This window comes from Hevea brasiliensis, chromosome 15, assembly GCF_030052815.1.
Source record: "Hevea brasiliensis isolate MT/VB/25A 57/8 chromosome 15, ASM3005281v1, whole genome shotgun sequence".
Classification (NCBI taxonomy): Eukaryota; Viridiplantae; Streptophyta; class Magnoliopsida; order Malpighiales; family Euphorbiaceae; genus Hevea; species Hevea brasiliensis.
In genome coordinates this window covers 60,824,802-60,844,295 of record NC_079507.1, presented here as the reverse complement: position 1 = coordinate 60,844,295, position 19,494 = coordinate 60,824,802, and the positions used below count along the sequence as shown (strand labels likewise).

Here is a 19,494-nt window from a genome sequence, read left to right as displayed (position 1 = left end):
TATCCTTATTGTAATGAGATAAATTCTTATTTTATACATGGTTGCGCTTAGTCTAGTCAATACCAATTCCAGTAGACAAATTGTTCAATCTCCTCTATCTTCATTAGATTAATTATGTCTAGCTATAGTCATTATTTTCTGAAAGTTTAATGTTGCACTTGGTCTTCGCATTCATAAATAAATTCATGTGGTAGCCAATAACAAGTACATCTTTCTTGTCTGTTTATGTGGTTCTAAAGACAGAAGCTTATCTAATACTTTATTATGCTAAAACTGAAGAGGAAGTGACTAGTCTAACTCGCCTACAAGTACAAGAACCTAAGACGTTCTATGCTCTTTTTCATTTTCTGTGGGCTTCTTGATCAACTAATATGCATGCATAGGAGTATAGAAAATATATTTTATGGTAAAATTGAGGCCTTGAGAGAACTTCCGGATGTTGATTCTCACTGCCTGTTTAGAAGTTCAAGAATGGTGGCAACCAAGGAAACGGCAATCTCATTTAAGAGGGCAATAAACTTAAATGTCGTATGCTTAGATATGATTTGCAGCAAGAAGTGATCCCACAATAGCTGCTGTGGAACAGAAGAGCAGTAAACTGATTGAAACAGAGGTGGCTGAGCTGGGCAAGCCAGTTGGTTCTGCCACGCCGAAAATTGTTGGTCCACTAGGTGTGGTTGTTATTGGTGGAGTCATCGTTGTTGGTGTAGTGGATGTAGTGGTTGGAGTTGTTGGGGTTGGTGGGCTTAAGCTGTGTTTGCAAAAATATGAATTAGTTCTCTATCAGCATCATTTTAGCAAAGACGAATGGTATTAGAGATGAACATGAAAGATTACCTGCGTGTTGAATTGGACGATGCGTAGTGACAGTTGCCATTACCTGGAATATGCAAATAGAGAAGTCAGGAAATCACTCAGGAAAATCATTATGAGTTTCAGAAACTCTCATATAGTGAGTTGCTGACAGCTGTGAGTCTAGGCTTCTAACACCTTAGGACAGCATGTCTGCAAAGTTATGTGAGATCTTCCGCAGCAATCAAAGATGAATTAAATGATTATGCATTAACAACTACATCTTACTTGGGTCAGTGTTTGTAAGTTGTGCTGTTCCGCCGAAGACACAACTGGTAGGAATTGGATTCTTCTGGTAGTAATCATTGAAGGCATATGAAGCATGGTCCCGGACAGTGTTTGGGTTATAACAACTCGCACCTGGTTGAATTGCTGAACATTCTGCACCGCCATAACCGCAAGCATAGTCAAGAGCCACCTGTAAAGCAGTTTCTGAAGCAGTTGGACTTGCAATACACCATGATCCTCCTGATGAGGTTGGAGTTGTAGTGGCTGGGGGCATTGGAGTTGTAGTGGCTGGGGGTGTTGGCGGGTTCGTCGTTACTACAGTTGGTGCTGGAGGTGACTCTATCGGATTTGCAATAGGGCTTGTTGTTCCAGGAGTTGTTGGGTTCACAATGGGAACCGTTCCCGTAGTGTCTAGTTGAGTGGTGAACACTGGAGATGAGAAAATCATTTGATTTTCTCGGTTGTCTGCTATTCGTTCCAGAGGAGGTGTTTCTGCAACACTTGAACCTGAAGCAATCGAAAGGCAAGATAAGCTGATCTTTTCTTTTGTGTTAGAAGGATGAAAAGAATCTGCAGAATTACTAAAGAAGTTTTCGTGAACAGCTTTATATGATACTTAAAGCGGAAAACAAAACCAGATAAGAAAAGAGACAGAAAATTGAGTTTAAATGTTCATAATGCAGGTGAAAATAAAGGGGCAATATTGTTCCTTTCTCTACTCACCAGAAGTGGGATGCCCACTAGCCATTCTCCTTCCTATAGGGAAATACACAATCCCAATATAATTTTGATTTGGACCTCTAATTGAAACTCTAAAAATTCAAACCATTGAGGTATTCTATACTGGTTTAAGAGTATCTATAACTTGATATAGAAGATGCAACGAGATTAGAAAAATGAAAATGAGGGTTACAATCATCTCCATTTCATATTCCAATGCAAGAAAGGAGAAAAAGAAGCAGCACACAATATCATGTGAAATAGAATATTGAACTAATGCACACAATATTATCTAAAGGTGCTAAGAAATTGAAACTCCTAATTAATCACCTGAGCTGAAGAAAAGATAGAAGAGGAAGATTGTGAAATATTGAACAACTTGAGGACCCATGTCTCTGAGCTGCTTCTAAAATGTTTTTTTGAACTTTCCTTGCTTGTCAAGAACAATGATAGAGAAGCTAAGAGAAGCACCAATGGTGTTAATGCAAAGAAGAGTTTAAATATCATTCTTGCATAAGTTATATAAATAAAACTTGAAGAATCAAAGCTTTCTTGGATCATAGAGAGACGGAAAGAGAGAAGGCTGGGAATATCAGAAAACTTGAGAAAGGAGGCACTGAGTAGCTAAATTTTGCAAGCAAGACAAGGTGCAAAGGAAGGGAAAAAAGTGCATGAGATGGAAAAGGCAAAAGATTGATATGTTGGGAATTTAAATCTGATGTTTTTGATGCTGTATTAATAGTTTAATGACACAAGGTGATGTTGTGGCATTTTCTTTTTCTCCTTTGTGATTCCTTTTCTACTGTTTATGGGACTGAATCAAAAGTTAAAGGTGGCTAAGATAGATACTTCTCTTCTCTGTAAATTTTAATAATAAAACCCTAATCTACCATCTGGATTTTGATAGTCTATTGATTTGGTTTCTAGAACTTTAGATATTGCCCAAGGACAAAACAAGGATTCCTTGTATATGAACAAAAAGTAAAGTTCAGGATATTGCCTTATTTAGCACAAACCTGGTAAAAGATTGCTGGACATTTGAGATCGAATCTAACTTTTATCATTATCTTGTAAGTACATAGGCATATACCTAATCTATGAAACCCTTTTTTCATCCCCACTTGTAGGGTTGCTCGATTGCCTTATAATTAATTAATATAATTATTCCCAAATTACACATTAAGATTAATATAAATAGATATGCATTTGAAATACAAGTGAATTTAAATTTGTATTTCAATCAAAAATTTTATCCCCAATATTGTTAAATTCAAATATCATCTTTTCAAATACACACTTTCAATTTTATAATGAGTTTATACAGTCCGGAGGCTTCTTCTGCCATTGGTATAATTTTCCTGACAGTATTATGGAGCAAGCAAAGTACTATTTTATTTTTAATTAAAGTATGCATGTTCTCACTTGTAAACTGTGTCTGAAAAATAACGACGACATCCGCCTGAAGCTAACATCTTAGAAAGTAGCGCTGATTCAGCTGCTGCTACCTTTCCCACAGATTCATTTTTGGCTTCCACGTTTTCCATTATCAATGATCTTTCAAGTTCCAGTTTCTTAGCTAAGCGAGAGAACCATCCATTAGAAAGTATGCAGAAGTAGATGCCTTCGGTCAACATATGCTTTTCAGCTCACAAGAATTAGATGCTTCTTGTCAGTAACATGTAAGTTATCTTCCTGAGCACTACCATTATTGTGCAGCTGATTATATCATGGCTTTACTTCAATATGCTTAAAATATTCAAGACAGAGGTATAAAGCCTTATCCCTGCGATCTTTATCCTTGTTGATTCATATTGCACTGTGATAGATGCTGTGTAACATCTGCTCAAGCTGCATATACCATATAGACGTCTGTTCAGATTATAAATGGTTATTTCAATTTAACATCCAGAAGGGAAGAAGGACGAAGAATATGATGATGAGTTTGAACCTGGAAAATTTTGATAATCAGGCTCTATTCCATTGCCATTTATGTCCATTTGATTTGGTGTGACATAGTTCTCAATGGTCACAACCACTCCAGATCCATCAGGAAGCTCAAAAACAGATTGAATTAAACCCTGAAAAATTGTGCACTCTATATCAGAGCTATTAAAAGATCGGAATGTTAATTATCATTTTAACTGCTGAACTGGTAGGCCCTCATGATCATAAAATTCAATGAAATGGATCTGTTGATACTTGGCAGTTCCTACAGATAGGAAAATGTTTGAACATTCAGTCAACTCAACATGCACAAACCACACTAAAAGCAGCTTAAGGTCCAAAGAAATCTGCACCAATATATGAACAGCCAGCTTTTGTGATTTCCCCATCCATGAAGAAATAGACCACTATGGAAGTTAAATTGAGTGAAATTAATAAATAAATAATAAAAGAGAGAGGTTCTAGATGCACTTTGGTATGTTTCACAACAAAGTATGAATTACAGGAATAAAATAGATTATGGAAAACACAATAAATAACATTAAACATTGGCAAAATAAACTAACCTTGCCAAAAGTTCTTTCCCCACAATAACAGGTCTACAGTTCTCACGAAGTGCAGAGGCAACCTGGAACAAGAGTCTTAACAACAGTATTGCAACTGTGAATGCTAAATAATCACATATGATTTAGTAAAAGAAGTTTCTCACAATTTCACTTGCACTAGAAGTTTTTTTGTTCATCAAAACCTACATAAGTGATACAAGCCATGGTCACAAACAAGCATGTAAGATCCATCCAATCAAATAATACTCTCAGCTAAGCAACATGAATCAGTTTTACAAAAGAAGTGCATCAGATTGGAACCACATTTTTCATTTCTATTGAAAAATAGAAAGCAATTCAACTAAAAAGGTGGCAAGGGATACCATCCTCGGCACAAAAGGAAACTCAGAAACAAAAGATGTTTCCCATGTTAAACAATGGATGTAACAAGAGATGAATCACATACACTATATACAAGACATCAAATCAATAACCCAAAAGGCTGCAATCATAGAATATTAACCAAGACTGGACCCATTTGAGGATGCAAACAAGACCCACAGCATTTCAGAAGCCCTAGCGGCCTAGCCTCAAACTTTGGTTTATAAAGCTGAGTCAAATTGTCAAACTGTGATCAAGTATGTGTGGCAACTAAAGCCATGCTCTGACAGGATCATATTTCAAGATGCCAAGTTCAACAAGCTTAATTTCCTGCTTTCAACTTATTTGTTCCCCACCAAAATCTGAGACCAAATAAATGGAATAAGACAGGTTTCTGTCTTCATGTTGACTTGCACACCATGCTTCAGTTTACTTAAGTTGCAATTTAGTTATAGCAAAGTAATGGATTTTGGCGGCTCATATCCATACCTAGCAGTGTTCATATCCTTCTTGTTTGGCGCCAAAAAAAAAATGAACCATGAATCAACATAAATATATAAATAATGCTGCTGGAAGAAAAAAAATTCATCAATTTTGATGGCGACAAACCTGATTTGATTTATTGATGAAAACAAATAGATTTACTGTTGTTTATATCATAGAAATAAGAGAACATACAATAATGGGAGCAGTAATCAATGATTGAGCAATTATGGTGTTTTGATATCGAGGATCCCTTCCAACGGTATAAATCACCTGCTCACATACATTATTAGGATAAAACATCAATCAATATAATAATTCCTAACGAACTAAATCCATGAATTTAATTTTCTGCCAGGTAACTGAACTTGACATCCAATTATCTTCAAAATATACTTCAAATTCCAAACCCTGAGTCCAGTATCAAATGCTTTTAATTCCAAAGAAAGGAAAAGGTATTTTGAGCCAACTCTTCCTTCCTTGATGGATAATGCGGCAAATTAAGAAGCCTTTAAGGCTTAAGTAGGTTTTTAAGGTAGTTAGTAGAAAGGGCATTTTGAGTCCTCTATCCAGAAGAAAGTTTACGTATAAAATAAAAAATACTAATGTTACTACATAACAGTAAATACCTCAGTGCTAAATCTATCATACACCCCCTTCTTTCCTCTTTTTCACTCCCAACAGCAATCAAAAGCAACCAAAAGAAAAATAATTCCAAAGAACTCATTACATTTTAATTCATTCTCAAGAAACTAAAATGTTGATGTTTAAAGGTAGAGACTAAATTCATATGCCACTCAGATGTTTCGATGGATGAAATATATAATTCAGAATGTAGTTTGACCTTGCACCCCAAGTGTTCACACCATCCATCATGATCTAAAGAGATTACCTAACAATTTATCTGAAAAAAAAAAAAGAGATCACCAAAGTACTTCTAAAATTTGGATGACAGAGAAAGTCCGAAAAAAGAACAACTCAACTCAACTCAACTCAACTAAGCCTTTATCCCAAAAATTTGGGGTCGGCTATATGGATTCGCTTTTTCCACTCTGAACGATTTTGGGTTAAATCCTCAGAAATGTGTAATGCTTCTAAGTCATGCTGTACTACTCTCCTCCAAGTCAATTTAGGTCTACCCCTTTTTTTCTTTCTATCCTCTAGCCTAATGTGCTCTACTTGTCTAACTGGAGCCTCCGTATGTCTACGCTTCACATGACCAAACCACCTCAATCTCCCTTCTCTCAACTTATCTTCAATTGGCACCACTCCTACCTTTTCTCTAATACTTTCATTACGGACTTTATCTAGTCTAGTATGACCACTCATCCACCTTAACATTCTCATCTCTGCAACTCTTATCTTAGATGCATACGACTCTTTCAGTGCCCAACACTCACTACCATATAGCATAGCCGGTCGTATGGCTGTACGGTAAAATTTTCCTTTTAATTTATTGGGAATCTTACGATCACATAAAACTCCCGTGGCACGTCTCCACTTCAACCATCCGGCTTTAATCCTATGACTAACATCCTCCTCACATCCCCCATCTACTTGAAGGACTGAGCCTAGATATTTAAAGTGATTACTTTGGGACAGTGCCACTCCATTCAAACTAACTCCTTCCCTATCACCAGTTTGGCCTTCACTGAACTTGCAATGCATGTATTCTGTCTTCGTTCTACTTAACTTAAAACCCTTTGACTCTAGAGTACTTCTCCAAAGTTCTAGCTTCCTATTGACTCCTTCTCGTGTCTCATCTATCAGAACAATATCATCCGCAAACATCATGCACCAAGGAATACTCTCTTGTATATGTTTCGTCAGTTCATCTAAAAATAATGTAAAAAGGTAAGGGATTATGGCTGATCCTTGGTGTAATCCAATTGAGATCGGAAAATCTCTTGTGTCCCCTCCCACTGTGCGCACAATAGTAGTTGCTCCTTCATACATATCTTTCAATACTTGTATGTACCTAATAGATACCCTCTTTTGTTCTAATGCATTCCATAAGACCTCTCTTGGAACACTATCATAAGCCTTCTCCAAATCAATAAAAACCATGTGTAGATCTTTCTTCCCATCTCTATATTTCTCCATCAAGCTTCTAATGAGAAAGATCGCTTCCATAGTTGAACGACCAGGCATGAAACCAAATTGATTGAGAGAGATAGAAGTATCATGACGTAGTCGATGCTCCACAACTCTCTCCCACAACTTCATAGTATGGCTCATGAGTTTAATTCCCCTATAGTTTGAGCAACTCTGTATGTCTCCCTTATTTTTAAAAATAGGTACTAAAATACTCTTCTCAGGCATTTTCTTTGAGTTTAGAATATTATTAAATAATTTAGTTAACCATGCCACTCCCATATCTCCCAAATACTTCCACACTTCAATTGGTATTTCATCGGGTCCACAGGCTTTACCTACTTTCATTCTCTTAAGTGCTTCCTTTACTTCTAAAGATCTAATCCTTCTAGTATAATTTACATTCTTTTCTATTGTTCTATAATCTATATTCACGCTATTTCCATTTTGACTATTATTAAAGAGATCATTAAAATAATTTCTCCATCTTTCTTTAATGTCTTCATCTTTCACCAACACTTTTCCTTCTTTATCCTTAATGCACCTAACTTGATTGAGATCTTGACATTTCCTTTCTCTACTCCTTGCTAATCTATAAATATCTTTCTCCCCTTCTTTAGTTCCAAGTTTCTCATATAACTTTTCAAAGGCCTGTGCTCTTGCTTGGCTAATCGCCTTTTGCCTCTTTCTTTGCTATCTTGTACTGTTCATATGCCTCATTATTATCACATTTAGGTAATTTCTTATACCATTCCCTTTTTCTCTTCACTGCCTTTTGTACTTCCTCATTCCACCACCATCTCTCTTTTGAGGGTGGTCCATGTCCTTTAGACTCCCCAAGTACTTTTCTAGCTACTTCTCTAATCTTTGATGCCATCTGTATCCACATATCATTGGCCTCCATATCTAGCTTCCATACTTCAGACTCAAGAAGCTCATTTTTGAACTTCACTTGCTTTACTCCTTTGAACTCCCACCACTTTAGGTGTAATGTGTGCAAACAAGAAAGATAACCAGGATAGTTCTTCAAAGTTCAAAACTTGTAAACCCACATACTGTGTTCCCTTCATTTAGAAAGAGCTTGGAAATTTCAATTCTAGCCTGAAATAAGCAAAAAGTTTTAACCAATCAAAATTACACTCAACCATGAGAAATAACAACAGTTAGCATGCAGATTATGATAATCTCTTTGACCATTAACTTACAACACATTACATAATATCTTTTAAAGGCCAAATGACCAAAAAAGCCATAACATTTTTGCAAATTATCAATTTTAGCTGATCCTTTCAATTTTATCAATTTTATCCTTTGCAAGCAAAAGGCAAAATAAGTAAGATAACCTGTAATAGTCCACCAAGATTGTCCCTATAATCCAGAACAAAATATGAGGTACCCATGTCTTGAAGTCGCTTCACTGCTGCAACAATCATCATTTAATTCCATTAGGCCAAAAGAAAGAACTACGAAACTATGAGCACACCCAACTGAGTAAAATTTAAATAATGTTTTGAACTCCAAAAAAGCATTATCACCCAAGCTAGGCAAGCAAATATAACCATCATAGGGGGGAAAATAAAAGACAAATGAGAAATTAACATAAATTTGGGGGTACTTGTATGTTTTCGGACCATTTTAGCTTCAATAATTCAAAAACAAAGTTAAAATCAAAGGTATCACAAAATCAATCACTCTAATGTGAAAAAGCATCATGAGAAAGGAGATAAAACATTAACTCCATTGTTATTCAATGGACCTAATGTTGTTCAATCCAGAGTGTTCATAAAACATGAAACAAAGAGAAATCTAAGCATGTTATAAATACATTATAATCAATAACACTTGTATCACTTAGAAAAATAGATAAACATTTACCAATTACCAAATCTTTTCTAGCCAATGCATTGAACTCTTTCAGGTGAATATACCCAACAGAAGTGGTGCCTTTTGTCTACTTGTCCCAACCGGTAAAAGACAGGTGTCTGAGCAATCAGTTGTCTCTGAACTTCTATTGATTGAATAGGCCCACAATTGCCATGCTTCACCTATAAAATTGACCATATATATTCACAACAAATAGTGAAACAACAATATATGGAAAAACTAAACTAGCAGTGATCTGTATCTTAGACCAACTTCAAAACCTTAATAGTCACAAATGTTTCATTTGGGCCTCGTAACAAAGATGATACTTCAAAAGCTGATTTCCCACTGACATCCTCTCCATTAACAGCTAGACTTCATCCCCCTAGTAAAAGAATATAGAATATAAGCAAGCTCATCCAATATGTATCACAAAAAAATTAAAAGTTAAAAAAAAAAAAAAAAATCACCCACAATGCCAACCAAATAGAAAGACTTGTATTATTCAATCCAAATGAACTAATAGAGCCAAGAAAATAGTAGATACAGATAAATAATGAAATCTTACAGTTCAATCTGCCACACAATCATAATTTCTGGCAGCCACTAGCCAGTAACTTAAGTAAATGAAACACTAGAAATAGGTAGTGAGATTGTGTCTTCAAATACTAATAGCAATAAAATTAATCATATAAATTTCCAGTTTACAGAAGCTTAACTTGATGGAAATTCAATAAACTTAAAAAAAGAAGGCATATGCAGAGAAACCCTGGATGGATTGACCACTGGCATGATCCTTTCATTTGGGAAAGAAGGAGATCAAAGCAATGGTATTCCAGTGTGAGAAAAATGGCAAGCCCACTGCAAAATTCAGTTGAAACAAACCACAACATGACCTAGAAATACCTTTTGCCCCACCAATTTAATATATTATTAGTTCAACAGGAAAAAATGCATTTGATAAATTTAGAGAAAATATTACACTTGAAATAACAAAAATTGTTTGAGAAAATCGCAATAAATTCTCAAACTATGAGTAATCAAAGCAGAAAGTAACACTCCATACATAAAATCAAATCAAAGATAACAAAGCATAACCTCTAAGAATTGGTGGAAAAAAAAAAAAAAATATATATATATATATATATATATATATAAAGATCAGCATAAACAAGATAAGACATTGCCATGTTGTATCTACAGTCTTGGCTTCGTAGTTACCTGTCTTACACCAGCAGTATGGGCAGGCCCATCCAGGAATCCTAGTACCTTCAGTTTCACTCCACCACTCTCATCTGGAACTTCCCTATGGTTTATTCCGATACCAGTAATGTCATACCTTGCCATCTTCAAGAACTTTCACAGTGACAAAGGTGACACATGCCATGCAATGAGACAACTGAAAAGTATATAAGTAAAGCCATGCACATGTGCAACAGAAAAGAGCCAAGTGCATGAGTCATAGAAGGACAATATATAAGTTGCACATTAATGAATCTTGCAAGAAAAGCTTTACATCTTAAAAGATAACATATTAAGAAGATATAATTATGATACGCACTGAGAAATTATGTCCAACTCAATTAAGTCTTAACCCACCCAATCTAATTGAGATCATGTACATGGTGATTTCACTCCTTCCAAATTGATTTAGGATTACATTTATAGAAAGGTTTAGCAATGCTAACTCCTTTATGACCACTTCCCTCATTGCCATTCTAAGTTTACCTCTCAAATAATGATCAATTAGAAAGGCATCTACAGTTCTATACATAAAGAAAATTCAGGACATTTATTACAGACTTGCCACTTAGATGCTTCTCATATCAAGATGGCAACAGTATTAGCCCATCACATCTAGACATCAGCTGCACTTTTTTTTATTCCTGATAGATGACCACTTCTTCGAGGTCATGCTTACAAATTAAAAATGAACAGTTCTCACCAAAAGTGCAAATAAAGCGGCTGCCATATGAAGCTTGCTTTCCAAAACAAAAGTCTTATTACAGGAATTTTACGTCCTGGTATAGCCCCCAAAACTAAGCTACCACACAATAATTTATTCAGCATTGGTGTTATGTTCTCAACATATGATCCAACCATTACAAGCCCTAAGGAAATGATTAACTAGCCAAAAATCTAGGAACATTAACAGCAATTGCATATTCAAAATTATTTTTTAGAAAAAAAAGGCAATAATGAAAAAGCTTGAACCCAATTACCTCAGCAGGTGAAAGAAAACGCGTATAAGGGTCACCCAAGCTCGCTAACATCCTCCTATTTACATCATGAGCCTTTGATGTACTCTGAATGGAAGGGCTTAAATTATCCTCCCTTTTTTGCTGTAAGCAGAAACAAGAATTCTCTTGTCAAACACAGTACTTCCAATATTGGTCAATGCTAAGCATATAAGCAAATTTTCACTTAAACTGTCGTTTGAGGTTTACATGAATCAAACATGAACGGTGGAAATAAACTGAAACGGATTCCAAATATAAAACCAAATGAAACAAAGAGAAATAAAGTAATCGGTTACATGAATCGGCGTTTAGGTAATTTTGAGTGTGTTTGTGAATTACTTCTTACCTGCCAAGATTCAGAAGTCCAGCGATGGCGCCCAGAATCAAGAAAGCTGTCATTGACAATCTGCCCAACTTCCTCCACTGCTTGAGGTCCAGTAATATCTCTGCATTACTCCGTCAAAGAATTAGAAGGATAAGAAGGCGATTGTCGTAGTTGTAGGGGCGGGAATTCTGATGCGAACGAGTATGGAGAAGAGAGTAAAAACTTGAAAGAGAGAGCTCCAGTTGAGGCTCCAGGCAAGATTTTCTTGGCCCAATAGGCGGTAAGGAGGATAACTGGGTTCTTTTTTGTTGGCGTTAGAGATATTGGAGATAGGAGGAATGTAAGCGAGGAATTACAGAGCAAGCACCAAATAAATTTTATTTATTGGAAAATTTATTATTTAATTTTTATATTTTAATAAAATTAATTAATCATTTTTAATATTAATTAAATTATTATTTAATTTTTTATTTTAATAAATAAATTAATTAATTTTTATATTTTAAAAAATATATTATTTTAAATTTAATTTTATTAAATTTTTAATTCATTCGATTATTTTTCACACTAAAATTATTTTGATTTTCCCTTTATTTCCCTGTTATCTACTTTTTTTTTTTTTAAGTTACTTCCCTTTACGTTAACATTCTTTTTTTCCGTATTCTCTTTATTTTATTTTTTTTATAAAAAATTGTATAATTTATATGTATAAATTTACATTTAGTTTTTATATAATAAAATTTTTATTTTTATCTCGAAATATATTTTTTAAAATATATTAATTAATTAATTAATTTTATTAAAATAAAAAAAAATAAATAACAATTTTTTAAATACAAGATTAACTAATTAATATTTAAAAAAATAAATTAATTAAATAATAATTTAAGTAGCTTTAGAATCGTTAATCAATTGAAATTTTGATAGAGAGATTAAAAAATTTAAAGAAAATAAAATATAAAAATTAAATAATATATTTTTTAAAATATAATAATTAACTAATTAATTTTATTAAAATATATAAATTAAATAATAATTTTCTCTTATTTATTTATAATAATATTAAATTTTTAAATATTAAATTTATTTTCAAAATAATTTAAGATTCTTTGGATATTAATGTCACTACTATTGTTAATAAAAAATATTTTAGTATTATAAGTTAATTAACAATTAAATTTAATAATTTTTTTTTATCAAAGATCATTTTTTAACTATGAAATACAATGGCTAATAAGTTTTAGATGAGTAATATTATAATAATTTTTAATATTTGAGATTTCAAATCCAAATTTCAATCAAATTAAGTATATTAAAAAAAATTATAAAATTCAATGAGCCAGTATCAAATAAAATCATAATTTTTTTAGTTTTAATTAAAGTTAAATTAAAAAGTATTTTTTCTTATTTAAATATTTTCATTTGAAATAATGAATTCGTAAACCATGAATGGGTGATTAGATGAGATTTTTTTTTATCATATTAAATGTAAGTTTAATATTGAGATTCAATGAAAATAAATCTTAAAGAGTATTATTTTAAATATTATTAAAATAATTTATATAAATTATTTCATTGTTTTGACATTTTTATAATTAAATATATTAATTTTAATATTTTATAATTAATTTAGTAGGTTATCAACTCAAGCCTAGAGGAGTGCGTGGACATTCTCTTCTCTACTATCCTATTTTTTTATTTACAACAGTCAATCATCCTACTTATTGGATAAACACTATCATTTCCCTTCTAAACCTGCTCTTAATTCACTTTTCAAACGCGTTTACTTCACTAATCGTAATTAATATAAACTTATTGATTTTAATTATTTTCAGTGAAAATAAGAGTGAGGTGGTGAATCCCTTGATTATGATAATTTTTTAAATTATCTGTTTTTTTACAATTAATCAATAAAAAATATATTTTTTATATTTTAAATTTTATGATCAAATTTTGATATTTATTACAACTTTAATAATTAAATTATTTAATAAGTAAAAACTTATAAGTAAAACTCTTTGAGTTTCTAGGATAGATTTCTCATTAAAATAAATAAAGTGTTATTCTATATTTTCTTAGATTTTTGGATAGTCACAGTTGAAATTTTATATATTGGTGATTCTCTCTCTTTTTTTCATATTTTGTGGATTTTATTTATTTTTTTTATATTAATAATATATATTTTTTTTACTAAATTTGTAATTGTTGTCTTGATTTTTAAAAATTTTATGTTTCTCTGCTATTCACATCTATATAAGTCACATGATATTTTTTTTTTAAATTTGTTCCATGTTATTCTACAAAAATAATTTTTTTATAATAATTATTATTTAATTATTTTTATTTATCTTTTAATTATCATTATTATTTTATATTATGACCTTAATATTTATTATTTAAATTATTATATTCTTTAAATTTTAATTTTTAAAAATTAAAATATTTTATGAGTAAATATAATATTTAAAAATTATTTATATTATTTTTTTATAAATTTATTTATATAAAAATATTATTTACCATATATTATCCTCTATTATAATAATAATAATAATAATAATAATAATAAATCACTAATAACTATTAATTTAAAGAAAATTAACGATTAATTTATGATCTCATATTCTTTTATATATATATAAAGCAAAAGGATATTCCTCTTATGCTATCATATGATATTTTTTCGTAGTATTATCACACGATATTTTTTCATTTAATTCTTTTATTTTTTTTAATTATATAATAAAATTTTAATATTTAAAATAAAAAAAAAATAATAATATGTTCAAGCCAATTTCAAGTGACTATGCATCTTTAAACAATGTTCTCAATATATTATTTTTTAATTTTTATTTTAAAATTTTCCTTAAAAAATTTAAGAGGTAAAAATTAATAAAAAATATGAAATAATATTTAATTAATAAAAAATAAAAAATATAAAAAATAAATGCGTAATAATTAATAAAAATTGAATATATTATTTAATTTTCATATAAAATAATTAAAAAAATATATAAATTATATTTATTTATCTATTAAAATGATTAATAACGACGTGAGTAAATTAGTACAAACAATTCCCTGCTATTGCATAAGTCGGGCTAATAAAAGGCCAATAAAAACTAAGTTAATTTTTAAGTAACGGTCTATGTGGACCACAAATTGAAAATTGTGAGTTATATAAATGTTTTACATAAGTATCTTTTACGCTAAAATTTTCCCCTAGATAATTAATTTGAAACAGTTTAATAAAATTGTTAACTAATCGATAGAAAATAAAATTTAACTTTCAACTCATGTTAAGTTTATTAGAATTTAAGACTCATGGCTAAATTTTTTTAATTGCTTAATTTTAAAAATTAATTGTTAGTATAATTTAATTTTTAAAAATATTTTAAAAAGATTAAAATTGAATGGCTAATTAAAAAATTTAAATATATTGATATAATATTTTAAATCTGCCAATAAATTTAAAAAAATTAGTGACCAATTTTTTATCTATTAAAAAAAATAAAATTTTAAAATTTTGAGGAGTTTTTTCTAAGTTGGCTTATTAGTAGTCAAATGTGAGAGTTTATTAATAATATAATCACATTTAAAGTAAATTAAAAATTAAAATTTTAGAAGACTGTGACTTTATTTAACTCTTAACTTCAGTATTAAAAAATTTAAATATATTGACATAATATTTTAAATCGGCCAATAAATTTAAAAAAAATAATGATCAATTTTTTATCTATTAAAAAAAAAACTTTTAAAATTTTGAGAAGTTTTGATCAAGTTGGCTCATTAGTGTCCAAATATGAGAGCTTATTAATAATACAATTACATTTAAAGTAAATTAAAAATTAAAATTTTAGAAGATTGTGACTCTATTTAACTTCTAACTTCTGTATTAGAGTGATGCTTATTTTTAATTATGACTAAATTCAAAATTTTAAGCTTATTAAAATTTTTAATTTAAAATTAATATTAATATGCTAATATTAAATTCATATTAACTAATTTTAATTATGGTCAAACTGAACATTTATTTAACTAAAATTTGGGCCAATGGTCCATATGTCCATGCCTGATTAATTTAATTAGTATATACAAATTTTAGAACATTTAATGTACTTGTTTCAAACAATTAATTATAATTATATTAAATTTTAATTTAAATTTATATTGGTCCCATATTAAGAATTTTAGGCTCACAATTTGCTTATATATATATAAAATATGAAGATATTTTTCATAATATATCACGTGATATTGTCTTTTATGATATTCCACGTGACTTATAAGTGATAAAGTTTGATACGTGATATTTTATTTTATAATATTGTCACACAGTTAATACGTGTCATTATATTTTATAGTATTATCACGTGGTATTTTTTGTTATACATAAGTTATAAATTATGTAATAGTTACTCTTTTAATATTATAACAAGTACCTATTATTATAAGGTAACTTATAAAATATATATATATATATATATATTATAAAATTTTTATTAGAAAGATTAAAAAAATAAAAATAATAAAAATAAAATTTAAAATAATTAATAAACAAATTTAAATATTACATTATTTTATATATTAAAATTTTTTAAAATATATAATATATATATAATATAAAATTTTTATTAGAAAGATTAAAAAATAAAAATAATAAAAATAAAATTTAAAATAATTAATAAACAAATTTAAATATTACATTATTTTATATATTAAAATTTTTAAAAAAATAATATATATATTATAAAATTTTTATTAGAAAGATTAAAAAATAAAAATAATAAAAATAAAATTTAAAACAATTAATAAAAAATTTTAAATATTATATTATTTTTATATATTAAAATTAATATATATATATATATATATCAAAATAATTAATAATCACTCGCATTAAATAATTCCCTCATTTTGTATAATTATTACTTTATTATTTATTTATAGTGTGGAAGAGATGATAAATATATACCATAATCACCATTTAGAGAGAGAAGAGCTCAAACTTCTTTAAAATATTACCATTGTTTGAGTGTATTTTTAAATTATTTACTTTTAAATAAATTTTTAATTTAACTTTAATTATGAAATGTTATGTTTTTAATTTTTTTTAATACTAAAAAATATTTAATAACATTATAAATTTTCGAAATTAAATGAATGACAATAATATATTTTCTTTTATTTTTTTATTACTATATTTTGAGTATTAACTAGATGATTTGTATAATTAAAAGATAATTAATTTGATATTTATATTAATCTTATAAATATCTTTTTCAATAAATATGCATTTGAAATAACTATTGTCACAAAAGGTTTTGCGGTAGCCTGGACGAACACTTACCGAAGTGAGAAAGAGTGAGGAGTCGCCACTTTAATTTTGAGGGAAATTAAAGAAAACCATTTGTGAAAATAAAAGAAACCACTTCGAAAACAGAGATTCTAGGTTCAGGGTCCATATACGGGCGGGGAAGGTGTCAGGCACCCCGCCTCGTCTCTCAATGAAGGTGAACAGACTTAATATTATGCTATTTTATAAATAAAAGGGGTAATTAGGAGGGTTGGGATAGTGATAATGTTAATCCTTTGTGTAAAATAAATGAATATTTGATATTTCACTTATTTAGGGTTGCCCAAGAACACGAGTTCGTGAGATGGCCCTTTAGTGAATAGGTGTTCAGATAAAGTTGTCTTGTGTATTGGAGTTTTGTTTATTTTGAACTTCACTAAGAGAGCTCGAGACAGAACTTTTCCCGATCTTTATACATGTTTCATTTAAAGTGTCAAACAGGATATTTCGGATAAGAACTCTCCTCCGAACTTCACGTATTGTGAGAATCAAGTAAGAACTCTCCCCTTACCTCTTAAAGTATTAGGTATAAAGATTTTAGTGAAGGATCTCGGATAAGAACTCTCCTCCGATCCCCTCATTTTGTTTAAATTTTGGATGAGAATCAGGTAAGAACTCTCCCCTGATCTCTTAAAATATTTGGTTTAAAGATTTTTAGTGAAGGATCTCGGATAAGAACTCTCCTCCGATCTCCTCGTTTTGTTTAAATTTTGGATGAGAATCAGGTAAGAACTCTCCCCCGATCTCTTAGGGTGTTTGGCCTAAAATTTGATGGAGGATCTCAGATAAGAACTGTCCTCCGATCTCTGTGTTTTGTTTGAATGATGATCGGGTAAGAACTCTCCCCCGACCTCTTAAAATATTTGGTTTAAGGTTTTTAATGAAAGATCTCGGATAAGAACTCTCCTCCGATCTCCACATATTTAATAAAATTTTTGATTGAGAATCAGATAAGAACTCTCCTGTGATCTCTTTAAGTATTTAATTTAGAGTTTAGCGTGAGGAATATCGGATAAGAACTCTCCTCCGATCTCCACATATTTATTAAAATTCTTGGTTGAGAATCGGATAAGAACTCTCCTCCGATCTCCACATATTTATGACGATCGTATACCGTAAGAAACTTAGACTAAGGGTTCTGGCGCCTGAAGATGCCAGGAACCCGAGCGAGGCTTCTTAACCCATTGATGCCTTGTAACTAGGGAGGGGATACCAGACTGAGTTTTTGCCGATCCCCTTTGTAATCGCCTTACCAGTACTTATCGCAAGGTGTTTTGCGGTCGCCTGAATGAACCCTCACCGAAGTGGAAAAGAATGAGGAGTCGCCACTTTAGTTTTGAGGGAAACTAAAGAAAACCATTTGTGAAGATAAATTGAAATAAAACCACTTCAAAACAGAGATTCTAAGTTCGGGGTCCGTAAACGGGTGGGGAAGGTGTTAGGCACCCCACCTCGTCCCTTAATTAGGGAAAGTAGATTTAACTTCGCACTCTTTATAAATTAGTTAGGAGGACTTGAATGGAAATGTTAATCCTTTTGACAAAAGGAATATTTGATTTTTCACTAATTCGGATTACCCAGATACATAAGTAAATGAGACAACCTTAGTGAGTTACTGTTGTATGTTAGTTTTGTTTGAAGGGCTATTTTATCAGAATCCAATTTTTGAAATTGGATGAGAACTCTCCTCCGATCTCTTTTAAATATTTATTTAAATTTTAGATTGATAACCGGATAAGAACTCTCCTCCGATCTCTTTTAATATTTATTTAAATTTTAGGTTGAGAACCGGATAAGAACTCTCCTCCGATCTCTTTTAATATTTATTAAAATTTTTGGATTGAGAATTGGATGAGAACTCTCCTCCGATCTCTTTTAATTTTTATTAAAATTTTTTAAGCTTGAGATCCGGATAAGAACTCTCCTCCGATCTCTTTTAATATTTATTAAAATTTTTAAGCTTGAGAACCGGATAAGAACCCTCCTCCGATCTCTTTTAATATTTATTAAAATTTTTAAGCTTGAGAACCAGATAAGAACCCTCCTCCGATCTCTTTTAATATTTATTAAAATTTTTAAGCTTGAGAACCGAATAAGAACTCTCCTCCGACCTCCTTTAAAATATTTGTTAAAATTTTAGATTGAGAATCGGATAAGAACCCTCCTCCGATCTCTTTTAATTAAATGGTAGTCGGATAAGGATTTTTTCGATCTCTCTAAATTTTACCTATCGAGAGGGCCTAAGGCTAAGGGTTCTGACGTTCAAAGGTGTCAGGGGGTCTGCGCAAGACTTCTTTAACTTATTGGTACCTTAGGACTGGGCAGGGGATGCCAAACCGAATCCTCCGACCTTCCTATATGGTCGCCTCACCAGCATTTTTTGGTAGCCGATCTATTCCATTTAGTTATCCAGGGTTTGGTTTTACTCTGTCTTATGACGTCTTGCCCTATGACCTACTGAGT

The 19,494-nt window shown here is 30.7% G+C and overlaps 1 protein-coding gene and 1 pseudogene across 2 annotated transcripts; both read right to left on the bottom strand.

Moving 5' to 3' along the window:
* Positions 1–145: 145 nt before the first annotated feature.
* Positions 146–3,367, bottom strand: LOC110661853 (PLASMODESMATA CALLOSE-BINDING PROTEIN 3). Of its 2 annotated transcripts, none has more exons than XM_058137294.1 (4): positions 3,223–3,367; positions 1,081–1,587; positions 838–880; positions 146–751 (listed from the first exon to the last, which is right to left on the bottom strand). In XM_058137294.1, exons 2-4 carry the CDS (start codon positions 1,526–1,528, stop codon positions 535–537), a joined length of 708 nt encoding a protein of 235 aa, XP_057993277.1. In that variant the 5' UTR covers positions 1,529–1,587; positions 3,223–3,367; the 3' UTR covers positions 146–534. The 2 variants fall into 2 exon arrangements, with proteins under 2 accessions (XP_057993277.1, XP_021676331.1); XM_021820639.2 differs by lacking the exon at positions 3,223–3,367 and adding an exon at positions 2,131–2,448.
* Positions 3,013–12,041, bottom strand: LOC110661870 (carboxyl-terminal-processing peptidase 1, chloroplastic-like; annotated as a pseudogene).
* Between the last annotated feature and the right edge of the window lie 7,453 nt (positions 12,042–19,494).

Excerpts from the sequence above, each read along its gene's own strand:
- LOC110661853 (XM_021820639.2), bottom strand. The coding sequence starts at position 2,191 with ATGGGTCCTCAAGTTGTTCAATATTTCACAATCTTCCTCTTCTATCTT. Across the intron at positions 1,588-2,130 it reads CTATCTTTTCTTCAGCTCAG|GTTCAAGTGTTGCAGAAACA; the intron begins GTGATTAATTAG and ends CGATTGCTTCAG. Across the intron at positions 881-1,080 it reads ACTTACAAACACTGACCCAA|GTAATGGCAACTGTCACTAC; the intron begins GTAAGATGTAGT and ends TGCATATTCCAG.